Source organism: Hirundo rustica, chromosome 11 (genome assembly GCF_015227805.2).
Source record: "Hirundo rustica isolate bHirRus1 chromosome 11, bHirRus1.pri.v3, whole genome shotgun sequence".
NCBI lineage: Eukaryota > Metazoa > Chordata > Aves > Passeriformes > Hirundinidae > Hirundo > Hirundo rustica.
The window spans coordinates 8,613,577-8,639,822 of record NC_053460.1 but is presented as its reverse complement, the minus strand read 5'-3'; the positions used below and the strand labels follow the sequence as shown (position 1 = coordinate 8,639,822).

At 42.2% G+C, this 26,246-nt stretch overlaps 3 protein-coding genes across 7 annotated transcripts in view; 1 reads left to right on the top strand and 2 right to left on the bottom strand.

The window, feature by feature from the left end:
* Positions 1–12: 12 nt before the first annotated feature.
* HSDL1 (hydroxysteroid dehydrogenase like 1) lies at positions 13–5,414 on the bottom strand. Its single transcript, XM_040075808.1, has 5 exons — positions 5,367–5,414; positions 4,334–4,566; positions 3,281–3,726; positions 1,185–1,412; positions 13–295 (listed from the first exon to the last, which is right to left on the bottom strand). Exons 2-5 carry the CDS (start codon positions 4,551–4,553, stop codon positions 194–196), a joined length of 996 nt encoding a protein of 331 aa, XP_039931742.1. The 5' UTR covers positions 4,554–4,566; positions 5,367–5,414; the 3' UTR covers positions 13–193.
* Positions 5,415–5,507: 93 nt separating this feature from the next.
* Positions 5,508–17,115, top strand: DNAAF1 (dynein axonemal assembly factor 1). Of its 2 annotated transcripts, none has more exons than XM_040075408.2 (12): positions 5,508–5,749; positions 6,890–7,025; positions 7,843–7,934; positions 8,759–8,980; positions 9,719–9,885; positions 10,132–10,253; positions 10,775–10,959; positions 11,389–11,646; positions 12,248–12,357; positions 15,012–15,077; positions 16,136–16,484; positions 16,757–17,115. In XM_040075408.2, exons 1-12 carry the CDS (start codon positions 5,614–5,616, stop codon positions 16,852–16,854), a joined length of 1,941 nt encoding a protein of 646 aa, XP_039931342.1. In that variant the 5' UTR covers positions 5,508–5,613; the 3' UTR covers positions 16,855–17,115. The 2 variants fall into 2 exon arrangements, with proteins under 2 accessions (XP_039931342.1, XP_039931341.1); XM_040075407.2 differs by having other exon boundaries at positions 16,133–16,484.
* A 1,316-nt stretch (positions 17,116–18,431) lies between these two features.
* HSF4 (heat shock transcription factor 4) overlaps positions 18,432–26,246 on the bottom strand; it is a 29,219-nt gene continuing 21,404 nt past the window's right edge. For all 4 annotated transcript variants that reach the window (XM_040075223.2, XM_040075225.2, XM_040075224.2 and 1 more), the window contains 4 exons: positions 25,133–25,238; positions 23,730–23,795; positions 22,108–22,195; positions 18,432–21,017 (listed from right to left, as the gene is read on the bottom strand). In XM_040075223.2, coding sequence (XP_039931157.1) covers positions 20,821–21,017; positions 22,108–22,195; positions 23,730–23,795; positions 25,133–25,238 — 457 coding nt within the window. In that variant the 3' untranslated portion in view covers positions 18,432–20,820. The remainder of the gene's footprint in view (positions 21,018–22,107; positions 22,196–23,729; positions 23,796–25,132; positions 25,239–26,246) is intronic.

Here is a 26,246-nt window from a genome sequence, read left to right as displayed (position 1 = left end):
AGCACTCTGTCATAAAGGAAAGCAGCAGAGGAGCTATTTAATACAAGGATACAGAGGGGATCCAGACTTCTGTTGTCTAGGTTATGTAGCTTGCTTAACAAGGTATGGATAAGTTAAAGTAAGTCCTCCAAGGTTCATTAAATATTTTTGCAGCACTCTGATCCGAATTGTCTCATGGGACATCAAGCTACTCCTATTTCGCCTTGGCTGCCAAAGCTTGCTTGCGTAGAATTCTGCTCAGATACAGTGCAAACCATGCCCACATCCATTCAGGCAGGCACTCGCCCAGTGTGAACTGCGGAGAGGCACAGGGAGACAAGAAAACAGGAAAAAAAAATGAAAGGGACAGATTAAGATATATTCCATTGAAGTAAACATCGTCTTAAACCACTACTAAAGCAAGGCAAGAGGTGCTTGAATATCATCAACTAAGCCTTAAATTCAACCCCTCAGAAGCATAGTAGCTGTTTTAGATGAGCTGAGCAGTTAAGTTATGCAAAAAAATCCTGAATCCCGATTTGATCAAGTACACAACAGCAATTCTGTCCACTTTAATTGCCACAGTTTGCCAGAATGCATCCTGTCTCTTTTATTCCTTTTGGATTAACCCCCACTTCTTCATTTCCATCTACTCAACCCAGTGCTACAGGAAGCCACTAGGTAGGATACACGAGGTGTGACCAACGTGCATAAAACAGTCTCCCCCAAAAATGAAAGGCCTAACAAATGGAGGAGCTGCATGCAGGTAGCTTAGATTAAAATATGAGTTTTTTTCCTGCTTAGTCCATCCTCCCAACCCACTCCTTCCCAAAGCAGAAATATGCTGAATATATTATGACTGAAAAAAAGCTATTTCTGTTTACAGAAGACAGTGAAACACTTGCCCAGACAGCAACACCCCAAGAGAAATTAGATACTCTGCTTTTTAGTAAAAAGTTGTCTCTTTCCCATTTCTGCAGTGCATTTCAAGGGAAGATTAGATTCATTCTCTGATCTTAAATACAAGCATACCCAAGCACAAGTTTCTAAAGCAGAACTAGTGAGAAAATATGGCACAATGCCTTAAAGTCGGCAATACATATTGCACTTTTTCAGAATGAGCAGTTTTCATTCTGACTCCTAAGAAAGTAAACAGCTGATTTACTTCTACTGACAAACATGAAATAGTTTCATGATTCCATTACCTGTATTGCATGCTTCCAGTAACCAGTGGTCCTTATGGATAACCCAAGAGTAGAAACAGCATGACTTGCATATTCTTCAGCAGTAGGAAAAAGGATAGATCTCTTTGACACAGTGCTGCTGAATGCTACCATTTTTGTAGTAGTTACAAATGGCATTAGACTCTGGACAAAAATTCCTTTAGAGGCATACTCATAATGTAGTGATCTACTGAAATAGTCCAGGTAGCTCTAGAAAGACAAAAGCAGAAAGACTTTTTTTACTTTTTTATTAAACAATGAAATCTCAGGGCAAATTTTTATTAAAATTACAGAAAAGTTTTAATGTATTTTATGCACCAGCTCAATAAATATTATTAAATAGTATAAAAATATAGTTTTCTGAAGTATTTTCAACATTTTTACGTGTTGTTATTTGCTATAAGCCTACCACGGTATAGTAACTTGCAGATCAAAGTGACTGCTTATCACAATCTGACAATTTCTGCTTTAAAATGATAGAAAAACATTTATTTCATCTAAAACAAACACCTTATTTGGTGTAGGGGCATTGCAAAGACACTCTACAGCCAGTTCTACCTTCTACGGTAAGAAGAAAATAAAGTCCCATATTCAATACAGGTGAATTTTGCATTCAACTGTCTTCTCCAGAAGCCAGGTTAGTTATTTCCTGCGAGTCTCTTACGCAAAAAGATTCGTTAATGTGTCTCTGCATTATCTCCCTTAGCTCATTTTACTTCTACAGCACAAGAAAGCACAAGGCTGACAACTGGGACTGCTGGAATCAGACAGAAAAATGAGCCTGGCTCAGCCTTACCAGGGCAGCAACACCGGTGCCTTCCCTGCTGAAGCTGCTGCTGTGCCACACAGCCCCTTCTCCCTGAGAAAGATCAGATATCTTTCTGCTCCCAACCAGCCTTGCAAAAGGTTTTGCCAACAGTTTGTTGGGAAAGCATCTTGTACAAATGCTCTTACAGCTGCTTTAGGAAAACTAAAGCAAAACCACTTCAAGCATTATTCATTGTTACTGCACAGAGAAGCTCAGGATGTACAAGCAGCTTGTTCTCACTTCTGTGTTCTGAGGTTTAAAGCTGGATTGCTGATCTAGGATTTGGATTAATTATTTCAGTTAAATGAAGAAACTTTGGTACACTTGCGTTTGTTCTTTTTCATTCAAGCTTTTTAATTGTTTTAATTCAGAGTGCAGTTCTACATACACTTAGCATAATCAAAGGGGCAGATCCTCTGCACAGGAACAGTAACCATAAGCCAGTTTCCACACTGAAGGAAGTCTGCAAGGAGTTTTACACTTTGGAGTAGTAAGAGCTGGTTTTGCTCCAGGCTAAAGGAAATAAAAGAGCTCTGTCAGGAGCAAGGCTACAACAGAGGGCAGCCAGGGACAGCTGGGAACAATAACCACTTGTGTTTAGACACCGGATTTAGGTGAGATCCTTCCACAATCCCAGTTGCTTTTGTGGATTCAGCAGCATGCCATACAGTGTAAATCCACCACCACCACAGGCATTCATTCTTAAAGCATCACCCCGCTGCCCAGTCCTATTCATTACTGGCTGGATCTCTTCAGGAGGACAGTTATGGCAGAGTTCTTTTCACTTGACCCCAAATATGCCACAACACTCCTTGGTATTACATGAAGCAGCGGCTTGATTTGGCCACACTCCGTGTATCACAGTGGTGGCTTGAGGAGGAGTATAGCCCTTTTTGCTACCAAATACTGGGATGCAAGAGGCTTGAAGTATGTGCACAGTTCAGCTGAAGAAATTAAATTCCTGACCCTTTCAATGGGGCCCACAGAATTGCTCTGTGCATCTGAGAAAGACAGTATTTCTCCTAGAGTGACTTATGCCACAGTTCACACAAAATGCAAGAGCCCTGACTTTGGTTCAAAGCCCAGCACTGGTGAGGATGAAGAGCTTACTGCGTAATACATGTATCATTCAACTCCAATATTTAAACAAATCTCTAGAAAATTCAAGTATTTTGATATCCTTGCTGAATGTGTTCAAAAAACCCCTCATAAAAACCAACCTATAATGTATTTTCCAGAGCATGCCATTTAACATTACACTCCAACTTACTTTAGAGGCTCCATAGACTGTCAACATTGGTGTTGGGTGACAACAGACTGCTGAAGAAAGGTTCACAATTGCCCCTTTCTTTCTCTTTACCATGCCTGGCAGCACGATATGTGTCATCATGGTAGCAGAAGCAATATTTACATGGATCAAGTCCCATAGCGTATCCTCAGGCACATTAGTAAAATAGTCTGTGTAGGCATAAAATATTCCTACATTATTCACCAAAATCCCAATTTCTCTGTCTTTCAGAGCCTCCTTAATGGCTGGGTAAAGCTCACGGCCCTTGCTGAAATCAGCCACTATGAAATCTGTTTCCACGTTATAGGTTTCAGATATGCTCCTGGATACAGCCTCCAGTTTCTCTTTGTTTCGGCTGACTAAGATGATGTTGACACCATGCTTTGCCAGTTCTTCAGCATAAGCCTTCCCAATACCATCTGTGCTACCTGCAAGAGAAAACAGCAGTAGAACACACAAGTGAAAAACAGAGCAACACCAGCCTTCTACTTTGACAGTTCTTTCAATTATAGCGTCATTCTTTTTTCTGAAATCATGTGGCACTAAATATATCGAATTCAAAGAAACAACAGTAAAGATAACCCTGTCAGCCACCTTCTGCAATTCCCCTCATAAAAGTTTTATATTTTGTATGACCAGAGAAAGCTCAAAGGAGAACCTCAATGAAAGGCAGGAATGTCAGAGGTACAGGACTCAAACCTTGCTGAAGAGCTAGGGCACATATGAACACCCCATAGGACACTGTCTCCATCTCTGTCTACACTTGCAGGTGATCAAGATGTACCTTGCAAATCTGGGCAACAGTTGCTGTGATTCTTTCTCAGCAGTCAGTCAACTCATTTAGCTTGCCTGAGGAATCAGTTTATAAAGGCAATGAACAAGAGCCACTGCTTAGGCAGATTAAGCTGCAACCAGAGATAATACAGGCCCCGGCCTGGGACATAAAGCTCACCCACTGCCACAAGCCACCAAGTTTCACAGTACTGGCACAGCATGTTACATGTACACAAGCAAATTCACCACTACATCTCTTACCCGTGACCACGGCCCATTTCCCGTACTTCTTGACGAGATCAATCTCTCCAGTGAACTTTGGAATAACGTGCAGCCTGAGAGCGCTGTAAGTGTCCAACGCCAGGGACACACACTTCCTGACTGTGTACCAAGCTCCAACAATAGCCAGGGCTTCTATATAGAAACTGCACGAGCGACTGATTTCTCTGTACAAGAGGGAGAATCGATCCACTGCAGCCATGGTGATCACAAGCCTGGGAAAAAAAAAAATACACAGGCAATTACAATTGCCTCTCGGGCCATGTAAACTTATCAGACTGTATGTATAACCTTTGACGTTCAGCATTTTACAGTTTGAGCACAGTTTTGATGCAGAAAAACCACAAGTCAGTCTGCTAAAATTCGGTTTGTCACCTACCATCATCCTCACTAGTTTAGGTCCTATTTAGCCCTTTTCCTAAGGTTGAGCTATTAATCAGTTATACTACAACAACAATGATCAACGGTTCTGTAAATAAAACAATTCAAGCAGAAGCTGAACAGGTGAAAACCAGTTTTGGAAAATGAAAAACTACCTACAAGAGAGTCAAGGATAACCAGCACAAGAAAGCTGAGGCACAAAGAAACAACGGGCTCTTTCAAGGACAAAAGCTACATGAGAGACAAAGCTCAGAGACAGAACGCCAGTCCCCAGCGCTGTCAAGAGCACCGCATCTGCCACTGTCCTTGAACCACGGCACGGTGCAGCGCATCAGGCACACAGCACACCGCGCTTGCTGTGCCCCACACGGCTTTTACTAGTTAATACATTTTTTTACTAGTTAATACATTTTTTAAAACGAGCACAAATCCGTCCTCTCCTTAGCAGGACCCGATGTGCCGCCCCTCGCCCGGGGCGGGACAACGGGCTCCGGGCGCGCCCTCTCCGCGCAGCCCCAGCGAGCTGGCCCGGCGCCTCGGCCCCTCGCCCACCCCCGGCCCGGGGCCGCCCCTGTCCCGGGCTGTCCCGGACAGAACCCACCCCAGCCTCAGCCCCGGCCCGCCGGCGCCTCACCCGCGAGGCCGGGCCGGGCCCTCCGCCCGCCGCGCCGCCCGCGCCCGCCGCCTGCGCCGCGCGGGGCCGCCGGGAGCGGCCGCGGGGCCTTGTGGGGCTGCGAGCGCCGTCGCCATGGCCACGGCTCGGGCGGCTGCCGGCGTTCGCGCTCCGCTCCGTGCCTCGCCTGCCGCCGACTAAAGCCTGTGGACATTTTGTCTGAAAAAGGCAGAGAGTAAAATCCCATTCCGGCTCGGGGGCTGTTAGGATGCAGGCGGCGCCCGGAGACCCGAGCTGCGGCCTCAGAGGGGAGGTCCCGGCGCCTGAGGCGTCAGAGGCGCCCTTGGGCGACGCCGGGAGCGGAGGTGCGCGCACGGAGCCCCAGGGCAGCGCTGTGAGCGCAGGTGAGCCCCTCCGGCTCGCTCGCCAGCACACAGCCTGCACATCACGGCTGTTCATGCCCGATTGGATGGATGCAAGTACGAGTGTGTGCTTTCCGCCAGCAAAGTCGCTGGAAATCCTGACATAACTGAGGCATACTCAGTTGCTATCTTCTTGTGGCCTTTTTTCCTTTCCCGACATTGCTTTTCTGTTGCCGGAGAAGTATTTCTTGCAGTGTTGGAATCACACAACTAGCCTGACCTCCAAATCACGGAGTGACGGGATGGGTCAGGTTTGAAGGGACCACAGCGGGTCATTGGTCCGAGCTCCCTGCTCGAGCAGGGCTATCCCCGAGCACAGGGCACAGGATTGTGTCCAGATGCTCCTGGAATATCTCCAGTGAGGGAGGCTCCACACCCTCTCTGGGCGAACAGTTCCAGTGATTGGTCACCCGCGCAGTAAAGAACTCCTTCCTTATGTTCGGGTGGAAGTTCCGTGCATCAGTTTCAGCCCATTGCCTCTTGTGTTACTAAATATGTCCGATTATTATGTTTTAATTAGTCATATTTAAGTAAGCTGGTACAATCATCTTGTTTGCACTTTAAGTGGATAAACTGTAAGTGCAATTAGAAGGTTCAGGGCAAGTATCTGAAGAGACAAATACTGAAATTGCAATTAACTGAAGGCAGTGTAAAGACACCTTCCAAGGGGTGCAAAAGGGTAAATTTGTAGAAGAGTTAGACTGACAGTGCTTGGGATGACTCTGATACACCATTGCTATAGTCTCTTTACAGTAAACTCAGATTAGTGTTAATTAAATGTAATATAGATTAAATGTCTAACACCATAAGAACATTGGTGTCAGTACTTTAGTGTCACTGTACATTATAAGAACATTAAGAATAATGGGTACTATCTGACTTCCAGATCTAAAAAAAAAAAAAAAAAAAATTATGCAGATTTCAACAATTCAGTTGCTACTATTTATATTATGATGCTGTGTAAAAAAAGTTGCTTCATTAAAAATGTCAGCAGAAATCTTGGTTAAAAAACTCTCTTCTTGAAATTCGAGTGCCCTTCAATATTTCTCCAATGTAACTGTCAACATGACACATTTTCCCACCCTTTCTGTTAAATTGCAACTCATTTTCTTATTTATAAAGCTGTTAAAACTCAAGAGGAAGAAGTCAACTGTATGTCCAGAGCAGATCAACAGAATGAACAAAAATCAGGCATTGATCAGAAGTCTGAAACCAGCTCATCCAGTCAAAGGAGAGAAGGAAAGAGAGGCTCTGTAAGGTAATACATTGTTTATGGATGTGTTGGCATCAGCAGGAGTTTTGCTGTTCTATGTGTTCATCTCAGTTCTGGAGAACAGTTTTGAAGATGAACTTGAGAATAATGAATAAATCAGGTATTAGTGATATTTCCAGCATTTGTACAGATATTTGGGATTTATGGCCACAGTAGCAAACTACATTCTGACCACATGATGAAGTCATTTAATGGATCTGGAGAAAATTGTGCAAACCCTTGTGGAATTCGAGCCAGTAGATTTAACCATTTCTCTGCATCAGTTCAGACAAAGCATTCTGTTAATTCCTAGTGGCATTCCCAGCCAACCAACAGCTGTACCTGAAAACTTTCTTGAGTGCTGTTTTGGAGTCAGCATTTCAATAAAATGTTGGCTTGGTTACTGTTGATTTTTCTAGGCTGAGAAAAATGTTGCATTTTTGCCACCAAAGGTGCTGTACTAAAGCAACGAGGAATGGGGGAAAGAATTGGAGAGGAAGCTAACATAAAATCATGCTGCCCTTTTTCAAGAAGATGGACTCTCTAATTCCCTACCTGTTTTCCTATGAACCCTCTGGTTTTTAGCAGAAGGGCCTGGTAACTCACTTCAAAGGCAGAAATGAAAAGCCACACTAAAAAAAACCAAAACAAAATACCAGCACTATTTTTTAATCTGGAATATTATTTTGAAAGCTGTAGCTATTTCTCTTGCATGAAAGAATTGTTAATTGTGTTGCAATGGAATCTGTAAGGAAACCAAAGATCTCAGAATGTGCACAGAAATACATTTTTTATTTTGCTTCTGCTTCCTGTACTATTTCAGAATGACGAAAAAGATTCTGCTAGACATCTGTAAACAGCAGAAATTATACTGGACCCCATACTTAAATGATACACTGTACTTGCATTATAAAGGTAAGCTGTGACATGACTGATCATTGTAAGTAGCATTTTAGCAGAGAATCTACTTCATGGCTCACTGAAGTACGGTATCTTGTCATTCTACTAAACTAGAAACACAATTTTATGTAATGATGGATTTGGGAAGCAAAATGAATCAATACAAAGGCAGACAAGTAAAGTGTACATCTAATTCACTTTGTGGAGCCATAGGATCCATAGGAATCGAGGGACATACTTTTTGTGTCTTTAACTGAAACAGGAGCCTCTGAGAGATGTCTTAAAATACTGGCCTGGGTTGCACTCAGAGGAAAATATATGTATTTTCCTTAAACTGTTTGTATAAAGAGCTTTATCCAGGTTCTGGAATTTTTCTACTGCCAAATAAAAATGATCAAGAGGAAAATAAACAGTATTGCTGCGTGTTTGCAAACACTACTGAAAGAAAAAAAAAAAAAAAAGGTTGGAATGAGCATTACTCATCCTCCAGTGATCTCTGAGCAGGTTTTTGCATGATGCAGTTACCTGGTCCAAGTTAGCTTAAGAATTCTTCCAAATAAATAGGATATGCTACCTTCTATATTTGGCCTTGGTTTTGCTATGTATTATTTAGCATCTAAAAGGCTGCTGAAATACAGACCAGAATAGGTGCCAACCCGGTTTTGCCCTTTATGAGCCAGAAACAGTACCATGACCTCAGTGGAAATATTGCAGTAACTCCAGTACCAGTGTTCTCTCAGGCTGTTTCAGCAGCTCTGGTTTAATGGAATTTTCTCGTTCAAAGAGCCATTTTCAGTCAATGCCATTTCATTTTAAAACTTCTTTTTTTTTATCTGCAGGATTTGACCGACTGGAGAATCTTGAAGAATATACTGGACTGAAGTGTTTGTGGCTGCAATGCAACGGCTTAAGAAAAATTGAGAATTTGGAGGCTCAGACAGAGTTGCGTTCCCTCTACTTGCAACTCAATTTAATTGAGAAAATTGAAAACCTTGAGCCCTTACAAAAGCTGGATTCTCTCAATATCAGTAACAACTACATTAGGACCATTGAGAATCTCTGTAAGAACTGTTAGTGCAACAGGTTTTAGCCTCTTGCAAGCCCCTATTTCCTAAACTCTGACTAAGCCTTTATTAATGGCATTAGTTTCAAGGGATTTTTTAATTTGAGTTAGAATTTTGCACAATATCCATATCAAAGCCCACAGGGCTTCTGTGGAGGCCTGTGTTGAGAAACAGAAAAATCTATGTTGAGAAACAGTAAATACATAGAAACAACTTTCACGTGGATACCTAGGATTATGAAGTAATTTTTCCTCACTTCTTAATACCATCTCCATACTTATCAGTGTTGCAGACAGGCTGACAATCCAGTTTTCACCATTTACTTTACAGCTAAGGTGTGCTTTGGCAGTTGCAGACACAATTACCAAATCTTTTATATCTGCTAAAAGATTGATTCTGTCTTCAGCATAAAATAAAAAATTATTTCTGTACATTACTACTTGCATACATTGGAGAATTTTGAAACATAAGCTCTTGCTTTTGTGCAACTGATTAGTTTGAAATGTGAATTAAAAACAACCACCATCCTAAAAACAAGCACCTGTTTTTCCCTGGGGTGAAGAAAGCAGCTTTGGAGGCCTGGCCAAAAAGTATACAGAGCAGAATAAAAAATTTAGAAAAAAACTCCAAATTCAATATATACTAATAGTTTGACGGTGCAGTTTTTTACTTGCTCAAAAAACCCTCTGGGAAGTGACAACTCTTTCCTTTCATTGTACTATTTTTGTGTGGCAGCTTGTCTGAAAGTCCTGCAGACTCTGCAGATCGCTCACAATAAGTTGCGAACAGTGGAAGACATCCAGCACTTGCAGGAATGCCCGAGTATTTCTGTTCTTGATCTTTCCCACAACAATCTAAGTGATCCGAGTATTGTAGCTGTTCTGGAGACCATGCCCAACCTGGTAAGCCAAAAACAGCTCAGGGTTTGTGTCGTGTGTGGATGAACCCCAGCAAGTGGCTTTATTGTGTAGTTCAGTGCACAGTAGGTGTCAGTCTAAAACATTAAATGTGGTTTTGTTTCTGGTAGATTACCTTTAACACCTTGGATGTTTTATTCATTTCATGCTTTTGAAATGAAAGGTGAAGTTCATGTCCAGGCTGGGGTTTTTGCTGCTCAAGCTTAAAAATTGTTTCCCTTGTTTCTCTAGCATGTGCTGAATTTGATGGGAAACGAGGTGATAAAGAAAATTGCTAATTATAGGAAAACACTCACTGTTCGACTAAAACAGCTGACATATCTGGATGACAGACCAGTTTTCCCAAAGGATAGGTAAGAAACACAGCCATCTTCTTGACACAGCAATAAGAATCAAGTGCTAACAATCACTCATCCATTTCTTGTCAATACTGTCAGGGAAGGAAGATTGACCAGTGTAATTTATTGAAGGTGGATGACTTTGAGAAGAGTATTGTACTACAGAGTTCTACATCCAACATACTTAGAAAAAAGCAATGTATTTTTTCCCAAAATAATTCTTGAACAGAATTGTCTCACACCAGCTCTGTAGACCAGAGGTAAATCCTGATTTCAACAGAAACTGAGCGAGTGTCTGGAACGGCTGAGCCAAAATCAGACTAATCTCTGGTGGTGTAATCACCAATCAGCATTTGGCTATCTCTGTTTCTTTTGTGAGATAAATGTACATCCCTGTTGCATAAGGGATTGTCACTGCTATCTGCTTTTTTCCCTTGCAGCTGTTTTATGCTTTTGCAAACTATTTTAAATTTCTCTCTCATTGCAAAGGTGGGCTTTTATAGCTGTATTACAGTGAGCTTTTGTGTTTTCATTAGAGCCTGTGCAGAAGCCTGGGCTGTTGGAGGGCTTGAAGCTGAGAAAGCAGAAAGGGAAAAATGGGAAACCAGAGAGAGAAAAAAAATCCAAGATAGCATTGATGCGTTAGCAGCAATTAGGCAAAGAGCAAAGGAACAGAGGAGACAAAAGTGCATGGAAGGAGTTGCAACAGATACCCAAGAAGGTTTGTGCTTACTGCTTTGGAAGATGTCTGTGACCTCTTCAATTTGAATGTGTAGAGGAGCCTTTATCTGATACATCTTTGGATTGACTAACAAGTAAAACTTTCTCTTCAAGCAAGTGGATTGCACAAAGGAGAGGGTAACCAGCACTTGTTGTTGATCCATCAAAATCCTCAAGGATGCATTTAAATATGTAGTCACTTTTGAGCCTTTTCAAAGTATTAGAAATACCAGACATTTATTACTTTTTTTTCTTCTGGGGAAGTTCTGTTTGCTGGGGAGTTGAGATGGGAAAACAGCATTGCTGCAGTCTTGGGAGGACTACTCATCCCTGAATAGCTGCTCATATTCTAACCCATTGTAGTAGTGTTTGGATATTTAAAATGAGCAGTGGTAGCTCAGCAATTCTAATGAAATTATTTCTTCTGTAGGAGCACCTGCAAATTCAGAAGAGGGTGATGGAAATTCTAAAACATCAGAAACTTCAAATAGATCAGAAGAAGAAGCTCAAGAAAAGACCGAGAAATTTAAAAATGAGGGGTTTGATATTTGTGATGAAGTGGTAACACTTCTACCAAATACAGGACATAACAGAGATTTCACATCTGGAAATACGCCTGATGAAGTTCAAGATGATGCACAGGAACCAGACTCTTACAAATCTGCAATTTTCAACAAGGAGACAGATGGTAACGTACACAGAGAAGAGCCAAACCAAACTGAACATGCAGAGATGATGAGCCAACCTCTTAGTGGAGCACTGCCTCTGCTGGGGCTCAAGCCAACTCGTTCATACATAAATACATTCCATTAGATTTCCACAGTGACTAGGCAAAATCAAGCAATGCTGGGTAAAATATTCTTTAAATACAATGAATAGGAAATTTCTGAAGGCTTAACCGGCAACTTCTGTAGCTTGAAGGTGGAACTCCACTTCTCAAACATGCCAGGTTTAGTGAAAGGCCAGGAGAGTTTACAGACTTCCCTCGCTCCCACATAAACCGGGCAGTCGGTCTGCCAACAGAAGCTGGGCATCACTCCAGAGATGGTTTTGTACCTTCACACATGGAGAAGTGCTTGTATAGATTTGTGGAACACATTATTGCAAAATGCAAATATTAATTTATACAACAGAAGGGAGACGCAGAATATAATAGAAAAACAAAGTGAGCTGTGAATTCTGCAGTGGTAGTCAGTCCCCAGCAGTCTGGTTCTGCAGGGCTTGCTGTTGCAGTGTAGACATTTTTTATTCAGTTAGTTCTCTGCAACTGACTATTGATTATTCTGTAGATCTACCAGGACAGCAGGCAGCTACTGACAAGGCCATGCTTCCTGAGAGGGAGGAATATGCTGAAATTGAACAGTTCAAACTGGAGACACTGGAGACACTTTCTCTCGATGTATGTATTGGATTCAGACTTTGAGAAGTTCACATGTGTGTATTGTCTTCTCCAAGTTAATTCTTGTAACATTCTGACTAATAAAAGTAAATGGGCAGGTTTTTAAGAAAGGCCTGCTGTTAGGAAAAATTAAAAGAAAGAAAGAAAAAAACCCCAAAAAGTAAAGTTGCAGGGGCATTATCCAGTAGAGCATTTATGAAGAATGCTTTAAAAGTTTATTTTGTCCTTAATTTTTTTTATCCTGTAAATCCTTTTGTCCTGTAAATCACCTGAAGTTGACCTTCTATCTTTGTGATTTCTCTGGAGAAGCTAATGAGGGCTCTCATTTAAAACAGAAATTAAAGTGGATAAGAATCTAGTAGACACATTTGTCCTCTTAATCAAAACTAAAATACGTAGTCGAAAATGTCAGCTATTGCAGAAAAACCATAGGGAAGAAATAGCACCTCCATAGTTGTAAATGTTACCCAGCAGTATTAGTATGAATTAATTCTCAAAATAGATCTCTGATGTCTGTTTCCAAGAAGAGCAGAGTGTATATTATTCAGATATATAAATGATTGACATTTGTAGTATGGTCTTCTATTATCTAAAATGTCTCTCTGATGCAACATTTGAACATGTTTACCACATTTAACCATGAGAAGGATATTAGATACCACTGAAAACTACAACCTCACTTCAAAGAAGAAGTGCTCAATATGCCCTAATTAGGACACTGCTGATAAACTGACAGTGTCAGACTATGATATAATCAGCACTAAAAACTTCTGAGCTTATGATTTCCCAGAGCATTTAATACACTCCATGATAGCCTATACTGCCACTGTTAACTACTGGCAGAAAATCCTCATATCTTTGCCATGCTCTTAATTTCCCAGGCAAAATTTCCCTGTTGTTATTGAAGGGCTCAGCCCTCTGCTTCAGTAGAGGGTTTGCTGCTGCCTCCTCCTGTCTAGCTGTTTTTAATCATAGGTTTAAAAAAGGTAGTGGAGAGAATGGGCAGCAATTAAAGTATGCACAATATTATTCTTAAAAGTAAATCTTGAAGTGTCTGAAGTAAAAGTTTTAAATATGTAGTGACACTGTAGGTACCCACAATGTGAAGATCTCCTTGATTCAGTGTTTGTTTTTCCCTTGATGCTCTATGGCACCATAGAAGATCCTGTGCACAAACTTCAAGGCAGTATAAAAGTAACTCCTAAGCACACATCTGTGGGGCTTTAGAGACGTAAAAAGTGGAACTATTTTAATTCTCCAAAAGGAAAGCCAAACCCAAATCACACAGTAATGCACATTTCAGTGTTGTATGCTACTTGTTCTCCAATGACATTTAGTAATAGAAAGAGCCTCTCCCAACAGCCTCCATCCAGTACTTACCCTATGGCAGATATTCCAAAGAATCTTAGTGCTGACATAGCAGGGAATGGCTGGGAAGATGTCGATGGTGAGAGGCTCTGGAGCAGCACCATCATCTTTTTACATATCCTGAGTGTCTAGATGGTCTCAGGAGGAATATAAGGGAGGAGAGTGGAGGAGGATTTGCAGTGGGTGGTTATGACATCCCCATGTCAAGCAGAAACAAGCTCCTGTTACTGCACATGCCTTGGCAGTGTGGGAACCACATTCCCATGTACCTAAGCTAGGTCAATTAGTTGATCTGCAAATGCACCCTGATGACTGAAACAAGACTTAACACCTATTTCATCTCCCTATTGACATCAAATTCCACATTAGGCTCAGATCTTAATTTGTACATTTTTAATGCAATTTTTATAAAACTCTGCAACTTCAGGATATGCTGCGCTAGCTGCAACCATATCAGGAAGGAGAAATTCCCTTTCTTGATTTTAATTGTGTAATAATCTTCACCACACAAGTGGTGGATGTTCCTGATGCTACCACGCCAAGCAGTCTGCTACAAAGTCATTAAGTGCTAAAAATATCTAAAAACAAAAGGAGAGGCTTATCCCAGTATTGACCTGCAGTAAAAAAAGTGGCAAAAAGGTTTTAGTTTCTACCTGTGATTTTGCATTCCCACCTTCTGTGTTTCCTTTCATGTCAGCAAATGATAGTTATCTGAGATAATATTTTCTAGTGGAAAGCTGAAATTACTGGACATGTCTGAGGAAAAACAGTTCTCAGCAAGTTTGCAGTGCTGTATCTTAATTATGAGGCATTCACAGTAAAGCAATGGTTTATTAGGTGTATTTAGGTTAACAGAGATTACTTGATATGCAGTTTCAGAAGACTGCAGGTCTGGATTTGGCACTTGCCCATACAGATGGGTTGCAGTTGGGATTAAGTCTATTGAATAGACAGGAAACAGCTAAGAGAATAAACCATGTTTGCTTTTAAAATCCTGGTAGTGCCTTACTCTTTATCCTGCTTTCCTTCATAATCACACAGCATCGTACAAAACAGCATTCAGTCTGACATCAGGGCTATTGCTTTCTCATTTGCTGTTTCTGCATTTTCCCTTTCCCACATGTGCAAACTGTGCTTGCGAGAGGATGGCAGTGGGGTCCTGCTGGCTGTGCCCTCACACCCTGATGGGCACTGCTTTGAAGAAGTTGTCCAATGAGCCAGAGATGTCACTTCTCATGGGTTACAGTAGCAGTTCCCACTGATTATTGATCTGTGATTGTTTTCAGGAACTGCCTGATTTAGAAGATGTAGTTGTGAGTGAGTTTCCCCCAGAAGAGGAAATCTTTGTTCAGGTAACGTTTCCATTAATTCCAATAATAAAACTTCCCTAAACACATTTACAAAGGTTTTGCAAAATGAGGATCATCTAAGTTGTGAAATGGTGGTTTGGGAGATGAAATCACCTTATGCATTTACAAACTAAAATGAATGGTTTCAGCAGTTCATACCTACATGTAAATATTCCTTTGTTTAAATCTGACTTTTTTATATTCTTTTGTAGCAAAAATAGAATAAAAACTTATGATCAGTAATGCAACAGTTACATAAGTTTAATTTCTTAATAGGTTGTAGTGTTATACTGAAGATTAGTCTTAAAATATACCGTACCAGTATTAATATGGTGCAAACTGCCTGCTGCTGAATAAAATCTGACTTTTCAACTGAAATCACAAAGAAGTTGAAACTCCTCCTCTCTACTGCAGGCCAGTCCTTGTCCATCTTAGCGTTTGCTTTGCTCAAAATAATCTTTCAGGCACAAGCCTGTAAGAAGAGATAGAAGAGAAAAAAAAAAAGAAGAGAAAAAAGTTTAAAAGCACAATTTTGATTTTCATGCTGATCGTGGAATCATCCTGGCCTTGCTGGAGACAGAGGCTGGTAGAGTACATGCTCTTACAAGTCTTTCCAAGATAATGCCAACTTGTTCCTGCAGCCAGCATAAGGCATGGAATTGACTTGCTCTTTTGATCACAGACTCATAACAGGGTTGCAAAATGTCCAACAAAGCCTCCAATTAAAAGAAGGCAAGGAAAGAGGATTAGGGAAGGAGGATGTGTTAGCAGCTGTCCTGCTCCAAAGGCTGCTCAGTTCTCAGCTGGAGACAGATGAAGATGTTGGTCAGGTTCCTCAGTTTGGAGTAAAATATTAGAACAGAGCCCACACACTGCTCTTTTTATGAACTGTTAATTAGTTTATGGTCAGTTCATTGGAGATGCCTGAGAAATTGCTAACCTAAGGTTGATTCACAAAGCAGCAGAGCTATGGGTGAAGCATATATTCCATATATTTTACCCATCCTTTGGCTGTTATATCTAAGAATAATTTTTCAATTACATTTCTACCTTTCCAGCAGGACTATCACCCAAAGATTGAAATAATTTCTGAAGTGACAAATGACACCAGTTCTGCATTAGAGGAAAACAATAAAAGCATGCTTGATAGTTCAATAGAAGAAGTTCCAACAGCAATTTTTTCAAATGTATATCAGAACCATAAGGAGTATGAAAAGGAGCACTTAAGACCCCTTCTCAAAAGCCTCTTTACAGAGCCTGGTAATTCAGAAAGATACCTGGAGATCAAAGATAAAGAAGTATCCCCTTTGAAACCCTTGATACAAGAGGTAATCACTGAGCCCAAAGATCATCTGCTGTTGTCACCAGTCTGTCATCAACCAGATGACCCAAGCTCGTGGGAAGAGGATGGTAAGATTACAGTGACATTATTAATCACAGAGAAAACGGGGGTGGCACAGACACACTAGGGTTCTGTTCAGCTCCTGCTGAAGGCTGTTAGTCACAATCACCTCTTCCTTTTATGTATGTGGAAACCCTAAGAAATTAGGAATTTTTCTACAGAGGCTTTCTTATTGAGTTTCATTTAAATGTTTTTTTAAAATTGGGCTCTATATTTCTTTTTTCAGTATTAAAGACCACGAGTGAGTTTCATTTGCCCTTTGCCTTTGTGCTTCTAACAGGGAATGGCAGTAATGGAGAAGCACAGGGGCTGGCTGAGGGGGAAGGATGTCCTCATACAGCACGAGGTGACAAGGATGGTGAGGATGGATTGGATTAATCACTTCAAAGAAAACAGACCAAACCTGGCACACAGTGTCTGACTGCATGGAAATACTCTCAAAATACGGAGGCTGGCATCAGGACCATTTGTTAAAAGTGAGTAACACTGTGATAGCAAAACTCACTGCCCTTGGCTCCAAGCTCCTCAGGGCAGCTGCCTGTTCACTACTTTGAAAGCCTCTGCTTTGAGGTTAAATTCCAGTCTTGTGTTATTTGTGCCTTTGCACCCTTCTAGAAACACCTTAGTTACACGTTTATATATCAGTTTCATTACAGATGTAGTTTCAAGCATAATTCAGTGTGTCTGTCATTTGAATAAATAAAAATTCTATTTCTAATCACATATATTTTCATTTGGTGTTTTATATTTTAAGTCCATACCAGTGTATTTCATAGCAGATGGACTCCAAGGGCAAATGGAGATTGCTTCTTGATGGGATATTTTACTGAGCTAATATTCCCTGACATCATGATTGTTTATGCCTAAAAAGATGCAGAAATAACATCCATGCACAGAAAATCTGGTTTTACGTTTTAGGGCATATGTAATGAAACATATACATATCTGCTGCTTTTAGTGTTTTTCATTGAGATGTGTCTCAGGATCTGGATTTTGAGTATAGCCGAGTTTAGGTGAATGTCTTTTTTCATATTTCTATACACCTCTAATAATTTGTAATAAATAGAATTGAACAGTTCTTGTAGGTGTGCAAACTTAAAGAAATAAAATATTATTTTGGGCTTGAAAAAATGTATTTCCTATCACCTGGGCTTAGGTGCCATCTGGTGGCAAGAGAACCAGACCTCACAGTAACACAAAACAATTGTGAAAGCCCTCAGAGAGGACAATACAATTGCTTGAAATTTCATCCGTTTTCCACCTTGCACAAATTAAAACATGCTGGCAAAAGCCTTGGCCTCTCCAGAAGAGGGTGTGGACAAGCCAAGGACCTGTGGATCACAGGGTTACCTGAAAGCACCAGCACAGGAATCTGCTCTTCAGAAAGCTGCAAATGCTGCCACTTACTACACTAAAAACAAGTAAGCAGAAAGGATCACATTATTTTTGCAAACAAAAGGTTTAAAAAAAATAATTCCAAGAGTGAAGTTTGAGCTCTGTTATCACTGAAAGCAAGAAAAATAGGACAAATGGGGGCAAAAAAACCCAGCAAATAGTTTCAAGAACTGTAGATTCTTTTACGGTGACCCTGACTTTACCAGCTGTATCCACCCTGAGTGGCATTTTAGTTTGAAGAATTCGGCAGCTTTCCAAGCTGTGTTTACTCAGCCACATTTTCATGGGAGGATTCCCCAGCCCTTGTGTGTTCACACAGTGACCACAACCCACCAGGGATCCCCCACAAGAGAATATCTGAATGCTTAGAAGTGATTTTCACTTGTCCCTGAGGACGGGAAGGAGAAAAGGAGTAAGGGATAGACGAAAGGAGTGAGAGAAATGCCAAAGCAGGACTAAATGAGAAAAAAGAAACATGTTTAATTAGTGATTTCTGTAAAACTTTACAAATGTACAGCATAGTGCAAAAACGCAGTCTCAGCACATCACCTTCAAGTAAAATGAACAATGTAAAAAGCTGAGGAACACAAGCTTCCTTCTTCACAGGAATGGCTCCCGAGTGCTCTTCCTGGAGGTTCCTCTCTCACCATCAAGCTCCAATCTCATGTTTATAGTAGAGCAAAAAGCCTAAAGAAAACCCCACGCACCCTCCTGAGAGGCTGCTCCCCACGAGCACAGGCTGGAGCTTGCCCTGCAGGACACAGCCTGAGAGGGAGCCAGGGCCCAGCTGCACCTGGCTGTGCCCACGGGCAACTCTCCCCAGGGCTTCATTTCTCAACCCCAACCAGACAATCCAGTCAGACACAAGAGTATGCCCAGCCTCCAGCACAGGACAGGCTCCAAAAAATACAGGAAAACTACTCAGGAGCTTGAAGTTAAGCATGTGCTTGAGTACCTTGTTGCATCAATACATTCAGTGTTAACATGACAGCAGCCTAGAGTGTGGAAGTTCAGAGAAGGGTGCAAATCTTGAACATTCACTGTCGGTGTCAGGAGACACCAGGCAGCTTTCAATTACCTATGAGAAAAGAAGTAAACAGAGTGCAACTCAATGACTTTCCATTGCTGGAAAGGGCGAAATAGGGTGGGAATGGGCTGAGCTAGGTGAAATTTCTAAGCGCAGATCTGTCAAAAAGAAATACCTTGTCCAGGATACACTCAAGCACATCATCTAAATACCAGGCCTGTGGGGGCTGCTGGAATTTTCCCTTAGTCCTGAACACAAAACCGGTGGCCAGGATTAATTCAGGAGCTCTCACAAACTCGCTCCTGCACAGACCACACCACCAAGGCAGTGACAGAGCTCCCAGCACAGGAATCAGCTGGGCAAAAATGTGCTCCAAAGTGAATGTTTCTGAACTAACACATTTGTTCACATAGTGATAAATGGATGGAGGAAAGGGCTGTGACAGGAAGGTCCATTTTAAAAATGCTCATCTTATTGAGGAGATTTTTAGCCTGCACTCATCTGACTGATTAGCTACGCTTTGGGGTAGATGCTGCTTGACCACAATGCTCAGAAATATAGTTCATAACCAAGAATTGTCACGGCAATGAAGGCAGGCAGAGCATTTCTTCAAATGATATTAGCACAGCTTAAACCTCCCTGTCTAACCCTTAGGAGGCCTGAGTTGATTGAATTTCCTGGGTCTGTCCTACTGCATTTGGGTAACCTTCCTAAGGTAAAGCAACTCAGGTAGAAGATACTGAGATAAATAATACGTTCTCATTAGAACTACAGCATAAAAAACAAAGCTGTGCTTTGTTGAGAAACTCAGTTGTCAGAAACCACATGGATGGGGAAGGTTAGTTCAGCCTTTGAGGCTGGTCTCAGATGCACAAAGGACAGAAGAGAAGTTTGTGGGACATGGTGGATTAACCATTCTGCCTCTCTTCTACACTGAACAGCTGAGAGTCCTTCTAAAAAGGGGATGCAATAAATTAAACTGTTTTTTCAGATTTTATACATCAATAAACCAACAGGCACGTCTTCAGGGGAAATAGAACAGGTCAAAGCCAAAGGAAAAAAACCATTGGACTGGACATGGAATACTTAGCCAGCACCAAAACCCAGAGTGCACTCCCTCAGCCCTCTCTGCACATGGAAAATTGTGTGTGCAGAAAAGTCTAGCCCTTTTCTATTTTTTAAGTATGGAGTGCCCTGCCTTTATGTCAGAGAAAATAAATTTGGGGCAGAACAAATCCCAAACAACAAAAGCTCTCAACTCAGCATGGGATGTTTTGCAGCCTGTGATGCTCTGTAGCTCCCCTAAGAGCCAGAGGCACATTCTTGGTGGGGTCACTCAGAAAATAAGCTTCTACACACCCCAAGAGATCTTTTTCCTACTCACCCTAGGAGGAACGGGTACATCCCATTAAACCCAGAAAATGGATAAAAAAAGACTTTTTAGAGCATTGGACTGGCATGTAGAACTATTTTCCTGTTAAAAAAAAATCATCAGCAAGGGTCAGGCATCTTAGCTAATCTGTGCTGCCCCAATAAAAACCAACAGTTTGCCATAGCAGGCACTAGTCAGGATCACTATTTTATGAAGTCTCAGATGGACTTTCAAGCTACTCTTCACTTAAATTTTATTAAAAGATTTGAAATTTCTAAAGCATTTTCAAGGAAAAAATATTCCTGGCAAGTTCTCCCACCCCTTCGGAGCAAGCACCAGAAGTAGTATTTTGTTTTAAAAAACACTGAAATCCAGGTGCAGGGAGGGTAATGCAACAGCTACTGACTATTTCCATCTACTACAAAAAATAAAAAAAAAGGGCACAAAAAGAAACTCTCTTGCAGGTTTCTGAGTCAGTTTTGTTTCTTTACATTCAAACCTGTGGATGCTTGGATGGGTGGGAGGGAGTTGTTGTTTCTTGGAAGTGAAATCACTGGCTGTTGTCCATTGAAGAACTCAGGTTTAGAGGGATATCCCCTTGGACACCCACAGAGGACACATAGGAAGCTATATTTTCAGAAGGAACATAAAGTGATGGATTTTCAGGCAAGCTGATGAGGTCGCTCCCAAAGATGGACTGACGGTCGAGGAGGAACTGCTGGGCACTTTCAAGAACAACATCTTTCCCTAGGAATGGACAGCAGAAAATTCAGCTTCTGGAAGGCAGGTCACCAGGTTTACATAAGTAGAACTGAAAAGTGACAAATCCCAACTGTAGCAGTGACTGGGGAGCCTCACTTCAACAAAATCTCCTGGAAACACCCGAGCAGAACTTGGACTCACTCAAAAGCCCATTAAAACCCAGGGAAGTCTATGCAGATCACCAGGTGGGTTCTGCCTGAAAGCTGAGATGCCTCACAAGTGTAAAAGGCATGACTGAATGCTGGAGACACTGAGAAGAGGATGAGAGCAGCTGCTCCTCTCCTTCTCTCAAGATGTGTCTTTCTCCCTCTTTGTAGAAGGGCCAGAAAGGCTTTGCCAACAGGGGAAGCTCAAGGACTCTCTTCAGAGTACCTGGGCTTTTACTGCCTTTGAGGTGCTCATGAAAGAGGCTGAGGCTGAAAGTCCTTGAATGACACACAATGAATCACAGCTGGGGCAGGCTCAGGTGGCTACAGCACAAACTGGAGCTCACAAGAGCTTCTCTTTCAGGTCTGTGCCAGCTGAACACACATGAACATACATCACAATTCCACAACCAGGGCAACACCCCTGGATTCATATCTAAGGTCAGTGACACACTTTATCAGAGTCAGCAAGTGGATCAGCTGGACTGTTCCCTTGAGGGCTGCTGAAAAGTCTGGAGAAGACACAACCTCTGTCTCTGGCTGCCAGGAGCTACTGGGGCACCTCCTCTGCAGCAGGAACCAAAGGAAACCCAGGAGCTCTTACCACCCCTACACACTGAGATCATCACAGTGCTCTGAAGTGGCAATGAACAGGCAGAGAAAACACTGGAAACACTGACAGTCCTGATGGGGACCCATTGCAAAACCAGCTCAATTCCATTTACACCTCAGTTTATCCCCCACCCTTTTCCCACACTCAGGAACTAGTTTAGCAGCTGCTGTGGAAGCACTGCTGACTGACAGCCATGAAAGTAAAAGGACAGACGTGGTTTGCTCCCTCAAACAGCAAACCGTCAATGCTGGACATCAAATCTGACTGCCTGAACAACATCCCACTGCCAAGCCCACAGAGCTGCTGGTGCTCCTACCTGGGCAGGTGTTGTTGAATGGTGGGTTGAACACTTTTGGGGGCAGCTCAGTTGCACTCTTCTCCAGATCCACTGTGAGTCGCTGCATCTTGATGCAAAAATATAAACTACAATGTACAATTATACAAAGACAGGGGAGCTTGTTAGAACTAGGCCATGTCTGAGCCCCGGTGCTTCACCCCACTGCACAACACCCACCAGTAACACAAGCCATCCTCCCTGCCCAGCCTCTCCTCCCAGCCTCACTGCACTTCACTAAAGCAGCCACACCGTGTGCCCAAGGGCACATCTGCCTGAAGGACAGGGCTTGGGAGGTGCAATCCCCTCTCCAGCACTGGCTAATAGGATGTGAAGCTCATGTCACATGAGGGGCCAGGCTGCTCTCACTGTGGCTGCCATACAAAGCAAACCCACAGTAACAAAGAGTAAGAAGATTTTATTTCCAATTTCCTATGACTTTTTTTAAAGTGAAGCCAGTTTTTGCTGACACAGTGCCCTAGGCACAGATTGCACGTATTGCTCCCAGGCTTCTCCATGCTCATGACATTCTGTAGCACAAGCAAGAGCTCCTGGGAAATATAGTGAGCTCAAGGACTGAACTATTGAACATTGCAGCCTCCTCTCCTGGCCTTTTCTCTCATGCAATTCTTTTTAAAAGGTTACAGTCCTTGCTTCCAAGACTTGCTAATTAATATTAACTATTTCTTAAGACACTGTCCTTTCTAACACTCAGGAAGTGGAATCGCCTAGTAAATTCAAAATTATTAAAACCTAAAAGGGATGTTGATACCATGAAGAAGGCTTAAAGACCTTTTGCATTTCATTAGAGTAGATAATACTCTACTTGTGCATCTGTAGAGATATCTGGCAGAACCATCCAAGCCTTCATCCAACTGGATTGTCAGCGAGGGCTCTGAAAATTCACTCTCCATCATACAGGAAAAAGAACCCAGCCAAGCAATACACTTCCAACCTTAATGCTTCTGTGAGTCTATGGCTTCCTTCACTGTTTATTAAACCTGCTCTTTCTCCACCCCAGAAATGTCTGTGTAAGAATCAATTCCAAACAAATACTGCCAAACAATTTCTACTTGTTTCTTCATGTACAGGCATGCAGGAACCCCTGTTCTAATTGCACGGTATTTTACTGCTCCTGAAACATACAGGGATGGCTGCACTTTGTAAAGGCATGTTTTATAAGGAGCTTTGGCACAAAGACACTCCATACATCTGTGGTATTAGTAGGATGTGACATTCTCACTAAGAGAAAGTTTAGAGCAGCCGGGACACCAGCAGTCAGTCAGAGCTTGTCTCCAGACACAGCCTGGCTGAGTGGGAAAAACAGGTCAAGAGTATGATACAGCACTCTCACGCTGCCCCCAGGAGATGCCTACGTGCTGTGCTTTAGCCCACTCTCCCTTCTGGTTATGAAATAACTTCCTCAGTTCTGCACGAGCTCTGCTTCACAGTTCCATTATTATTTAGGCAAGGAGATGCAGGGGAAGGTGCCCTGCAGCGGGCAGGGGCTTTGGAACAGGATGAACATGAAGGTCACTTCCACCTTGGCGACTCTGGGGTTCTGTGATGGTTATTATCATATCTCAGAAATACACGTCTCTTACCGGGGACAGACTGGCTTCCATTTCAGTCAAATTCCACTCACTCAGAGATAAATTGGGATTAAAGACCTGTTGGGACAAAAATACAGTTAGGGCTCTGAAAGGTGCAATGGTTTGAGATTCTCATGCCCTCCCCTGCCTGCTGGAGGGTGCAGCCCTGCACTAACTGAAGCTACAGACAAAGGCTGCTGTGCTATTTGTGGCACAGCTGGGCTGGGCTGTGGGCACTTGTGCTGATCCACGAGCTGCCTGCCAGGGGAGGGACAGCACAGACACCCCGTGCCACTGTCCTGCCACAAACCAGGGCAGCTGCACACACAAATCAAATTCCTTTTCCTCTTGAGTCCTACGATGCACACAGATTTATATCACTTTTAAAAGTATTCCAGAATTTAGTAGCAGAGAGCAGGTTACTGTTGCATCAAGGCTTCGGTGCCAATTTTGAGAAGTCTGAGCAATTTATGAAAAGGAACTCTTGATCTGGGGCAAATTTTATGATTCATTCTCACTCTTGTGACATTAGTTGCAGAGAGAGAGAAGTGTGTCAGTAACAGGAAAACACTTCCTAATGAGAAACAAGAAACAGAAACCAACAGTCAGTGATAGAGCAGGCCATTAGAAAAGCTCTCTGTAAAGTCAGAATCAAGCACTGGGAACTGACTTGAAGAGAGTAAGACTGATTTTTTTAAATTACTTTTTACTCTGTTTATCCATGCAAGTTTACGTGTCTTTATCTGAAGCACCTCCTCAAGGGGGCATATATTTGACATATTGTTTGGGTTTTTTTCTTATATACAGAATTATTTGATTATTGGCAAAAACCTTTCATATACCAACATATGTGCAACAGAGAAATAAACAAAACTTCCTATTTCTGCATGTCTGCTTAAGAAACAGCCACCATCCATTTCTAAAGAAAGGTGATCTAAGAACTGAGACTGATAAATACTTCAGCAGAGAGAAGATTTTACATTGGCTACACATCCCAGAATAGGAGGAAGAGGGGAAGGTAGGAAAAGCTAAACACAATCTAGGAATATCTAAGATGTAGAATATGCAGAAAATAAATTAACCCCTACAAAGCGATAACCAAACTAGCCAGAGAGTCATATTAAACCTATTTTACTAAATGTGTCAGGTCTCATGTTGATTTCTTTACCAAATGCAGTGTTTTGTGCTCCTAGAAGTTCAAATATCCATATGTTAAAAAAAAAAAAAAAAAAAAAAAAGGCACAATTTAAAGCTAAAATCTTTTGAGCAGGCTGAAACAGAGCTGTGACTGCAAAGACTACGTGTGGCAGATAAAATGCCCCAGGAGAACAAGCAGCATGACCTGATTCACAGCCCAAAGGAACCTCTGTGAACTTCACAGCTCTGTTTGATGCAGCCTCCCCAGCAACACTCACATCCAAGAGGCTGGCAGGCTCCAGGCTGTACTGCTGGCTCCTCAGCAGCAGCTGCAGCCCCTCCAGGCTCCAGTCCGTGCCCTCCAACGGGTCTGAAATATCTGTTCTGAGAAAACACAAGGGGAAATATTGCCACAAAGGAAACTTGCATAGATACCTACAGAAAGCAGGACTGAGCAGCCTTCCAAAAGGATGTTTATGTTTAAATCTCATTTTGAAAACTAAGAGCTTGCCGTCAGCCTGGGTTCATGCCATAAAACTTGGTTTAATCCCAGAGTACGACTCAGCAGAGCACACAGGGGACTGGGCAGAGGGTAAAACAAATGACACAATCCCTCTCCTGGGTGACACGTGGCTTGAGGATGGATAGTCTGTGCCCATCAACTCAACACTGGGAAAATTAAAGCTTTCCTTAGAAGAAATCCTTTTAGAGATGCACTTGGAACCAGACCAGGCTGCATTGCCATTCTCCTTGATCCAAGATGCCTGAATTACTGTTAACTAATGCTCTTTAAAGGAGTGGCTTTTAGCTGCAGGCATTTACCCTGCAGGCTGCATTTACTAGAGACATTCAGCTAAATGAGCAACAGTCAGGCCCTGCTGTGATTAAACCCCCCAAAAGCTACATAAAATTTCTCTTAAAATCAGGTCTTTTTAAAAAGGGTTCTTTTTCTTCTAGTAATATGTTTTTAAGCATCCAGTGAGTTGAGAAGGAGGAATTTGATTCTCAGTAAGGACTTAAAGGAAAATGGAAGCTTTTCTGATAATCCTATTGAGTGTTTTGGGTTCCCCTCCCTCACAGTCTTCCTTAAATTGCTGCAGTTGCTATCAAGAATGAAGTGCAGTTAAGTTCTAGTTAAGTTCCACATCATCCACCCAACTGCACCAATCTTTCCTTCTGCTGGTGAGGACTCCTGGACACTCTCCCATGACATGGGTCCTGTTGGGATTTCAGTCTGGGAGCACAGCCCCAGCAGTGGCTCACTGGGATCACCCTGGGGCTGGGCCTAATGTCACAGTGCCAATCCCCAGGGCAGGGCTGTAGCACAGTCCAGGGCAGGCCTGCAGACACAGATGCTGCTCTGGGCTCCAGTTTTCACTCAGACCTTGGGCA

What these genes read in the sequence shown, in the direction of transcription:
- DNAAF1 (XM_040075407.2), top strand. Translation starts at nt 5,614, where the DNA reads ATGCAGGCGGCGCCCGGAGACCCGAGCTGCGGCCTCAGAGGGGAGGTC. An exon ending in TAGGACCATTGAGAATCTCT is followed by an intron (nt 8,981 to 9,718) that starts GTAAGAACTGTT and finishes TTTGTGTGGCAG; the next exon opens with CTTGTCTGAAAGTCCTGCAG. An exon ending in TGGAGACACTTTCTCTCGAT is followed by an intron (nt 12,358 to 15,011) that starts GTATGTATTGGA and finishes GATTGTTTTCAG; the next exon opens with GAACTGCCTGATTTAGAAGA.
- HSDL1 (XM_040075808.1), bottom strand. Translation starts at nt 4,553, where the DNA reads ATGGCTGCAGTGGATCGATTCTCCCTCTTGTACAGAGAAATCAGTCGC. An exon ending in GAAATGGGCCGTGGTCACGG is followed by an intron (nt 3,727 to 4,333) that starts GTAAGAGATGTA and finishes TTTCTCTTGCAG; the next exon opens with GTAGCACAGATGGTATTGGG. An exon ending in ACTGGAAGCATGCAATACAG is followed by an intron (nt 296 to 1,184) that starts GTAATGGAATCA and finishes GCCTCTCCGCAG; the next exon opens with TTCACACTGGGCGAGTGCCT.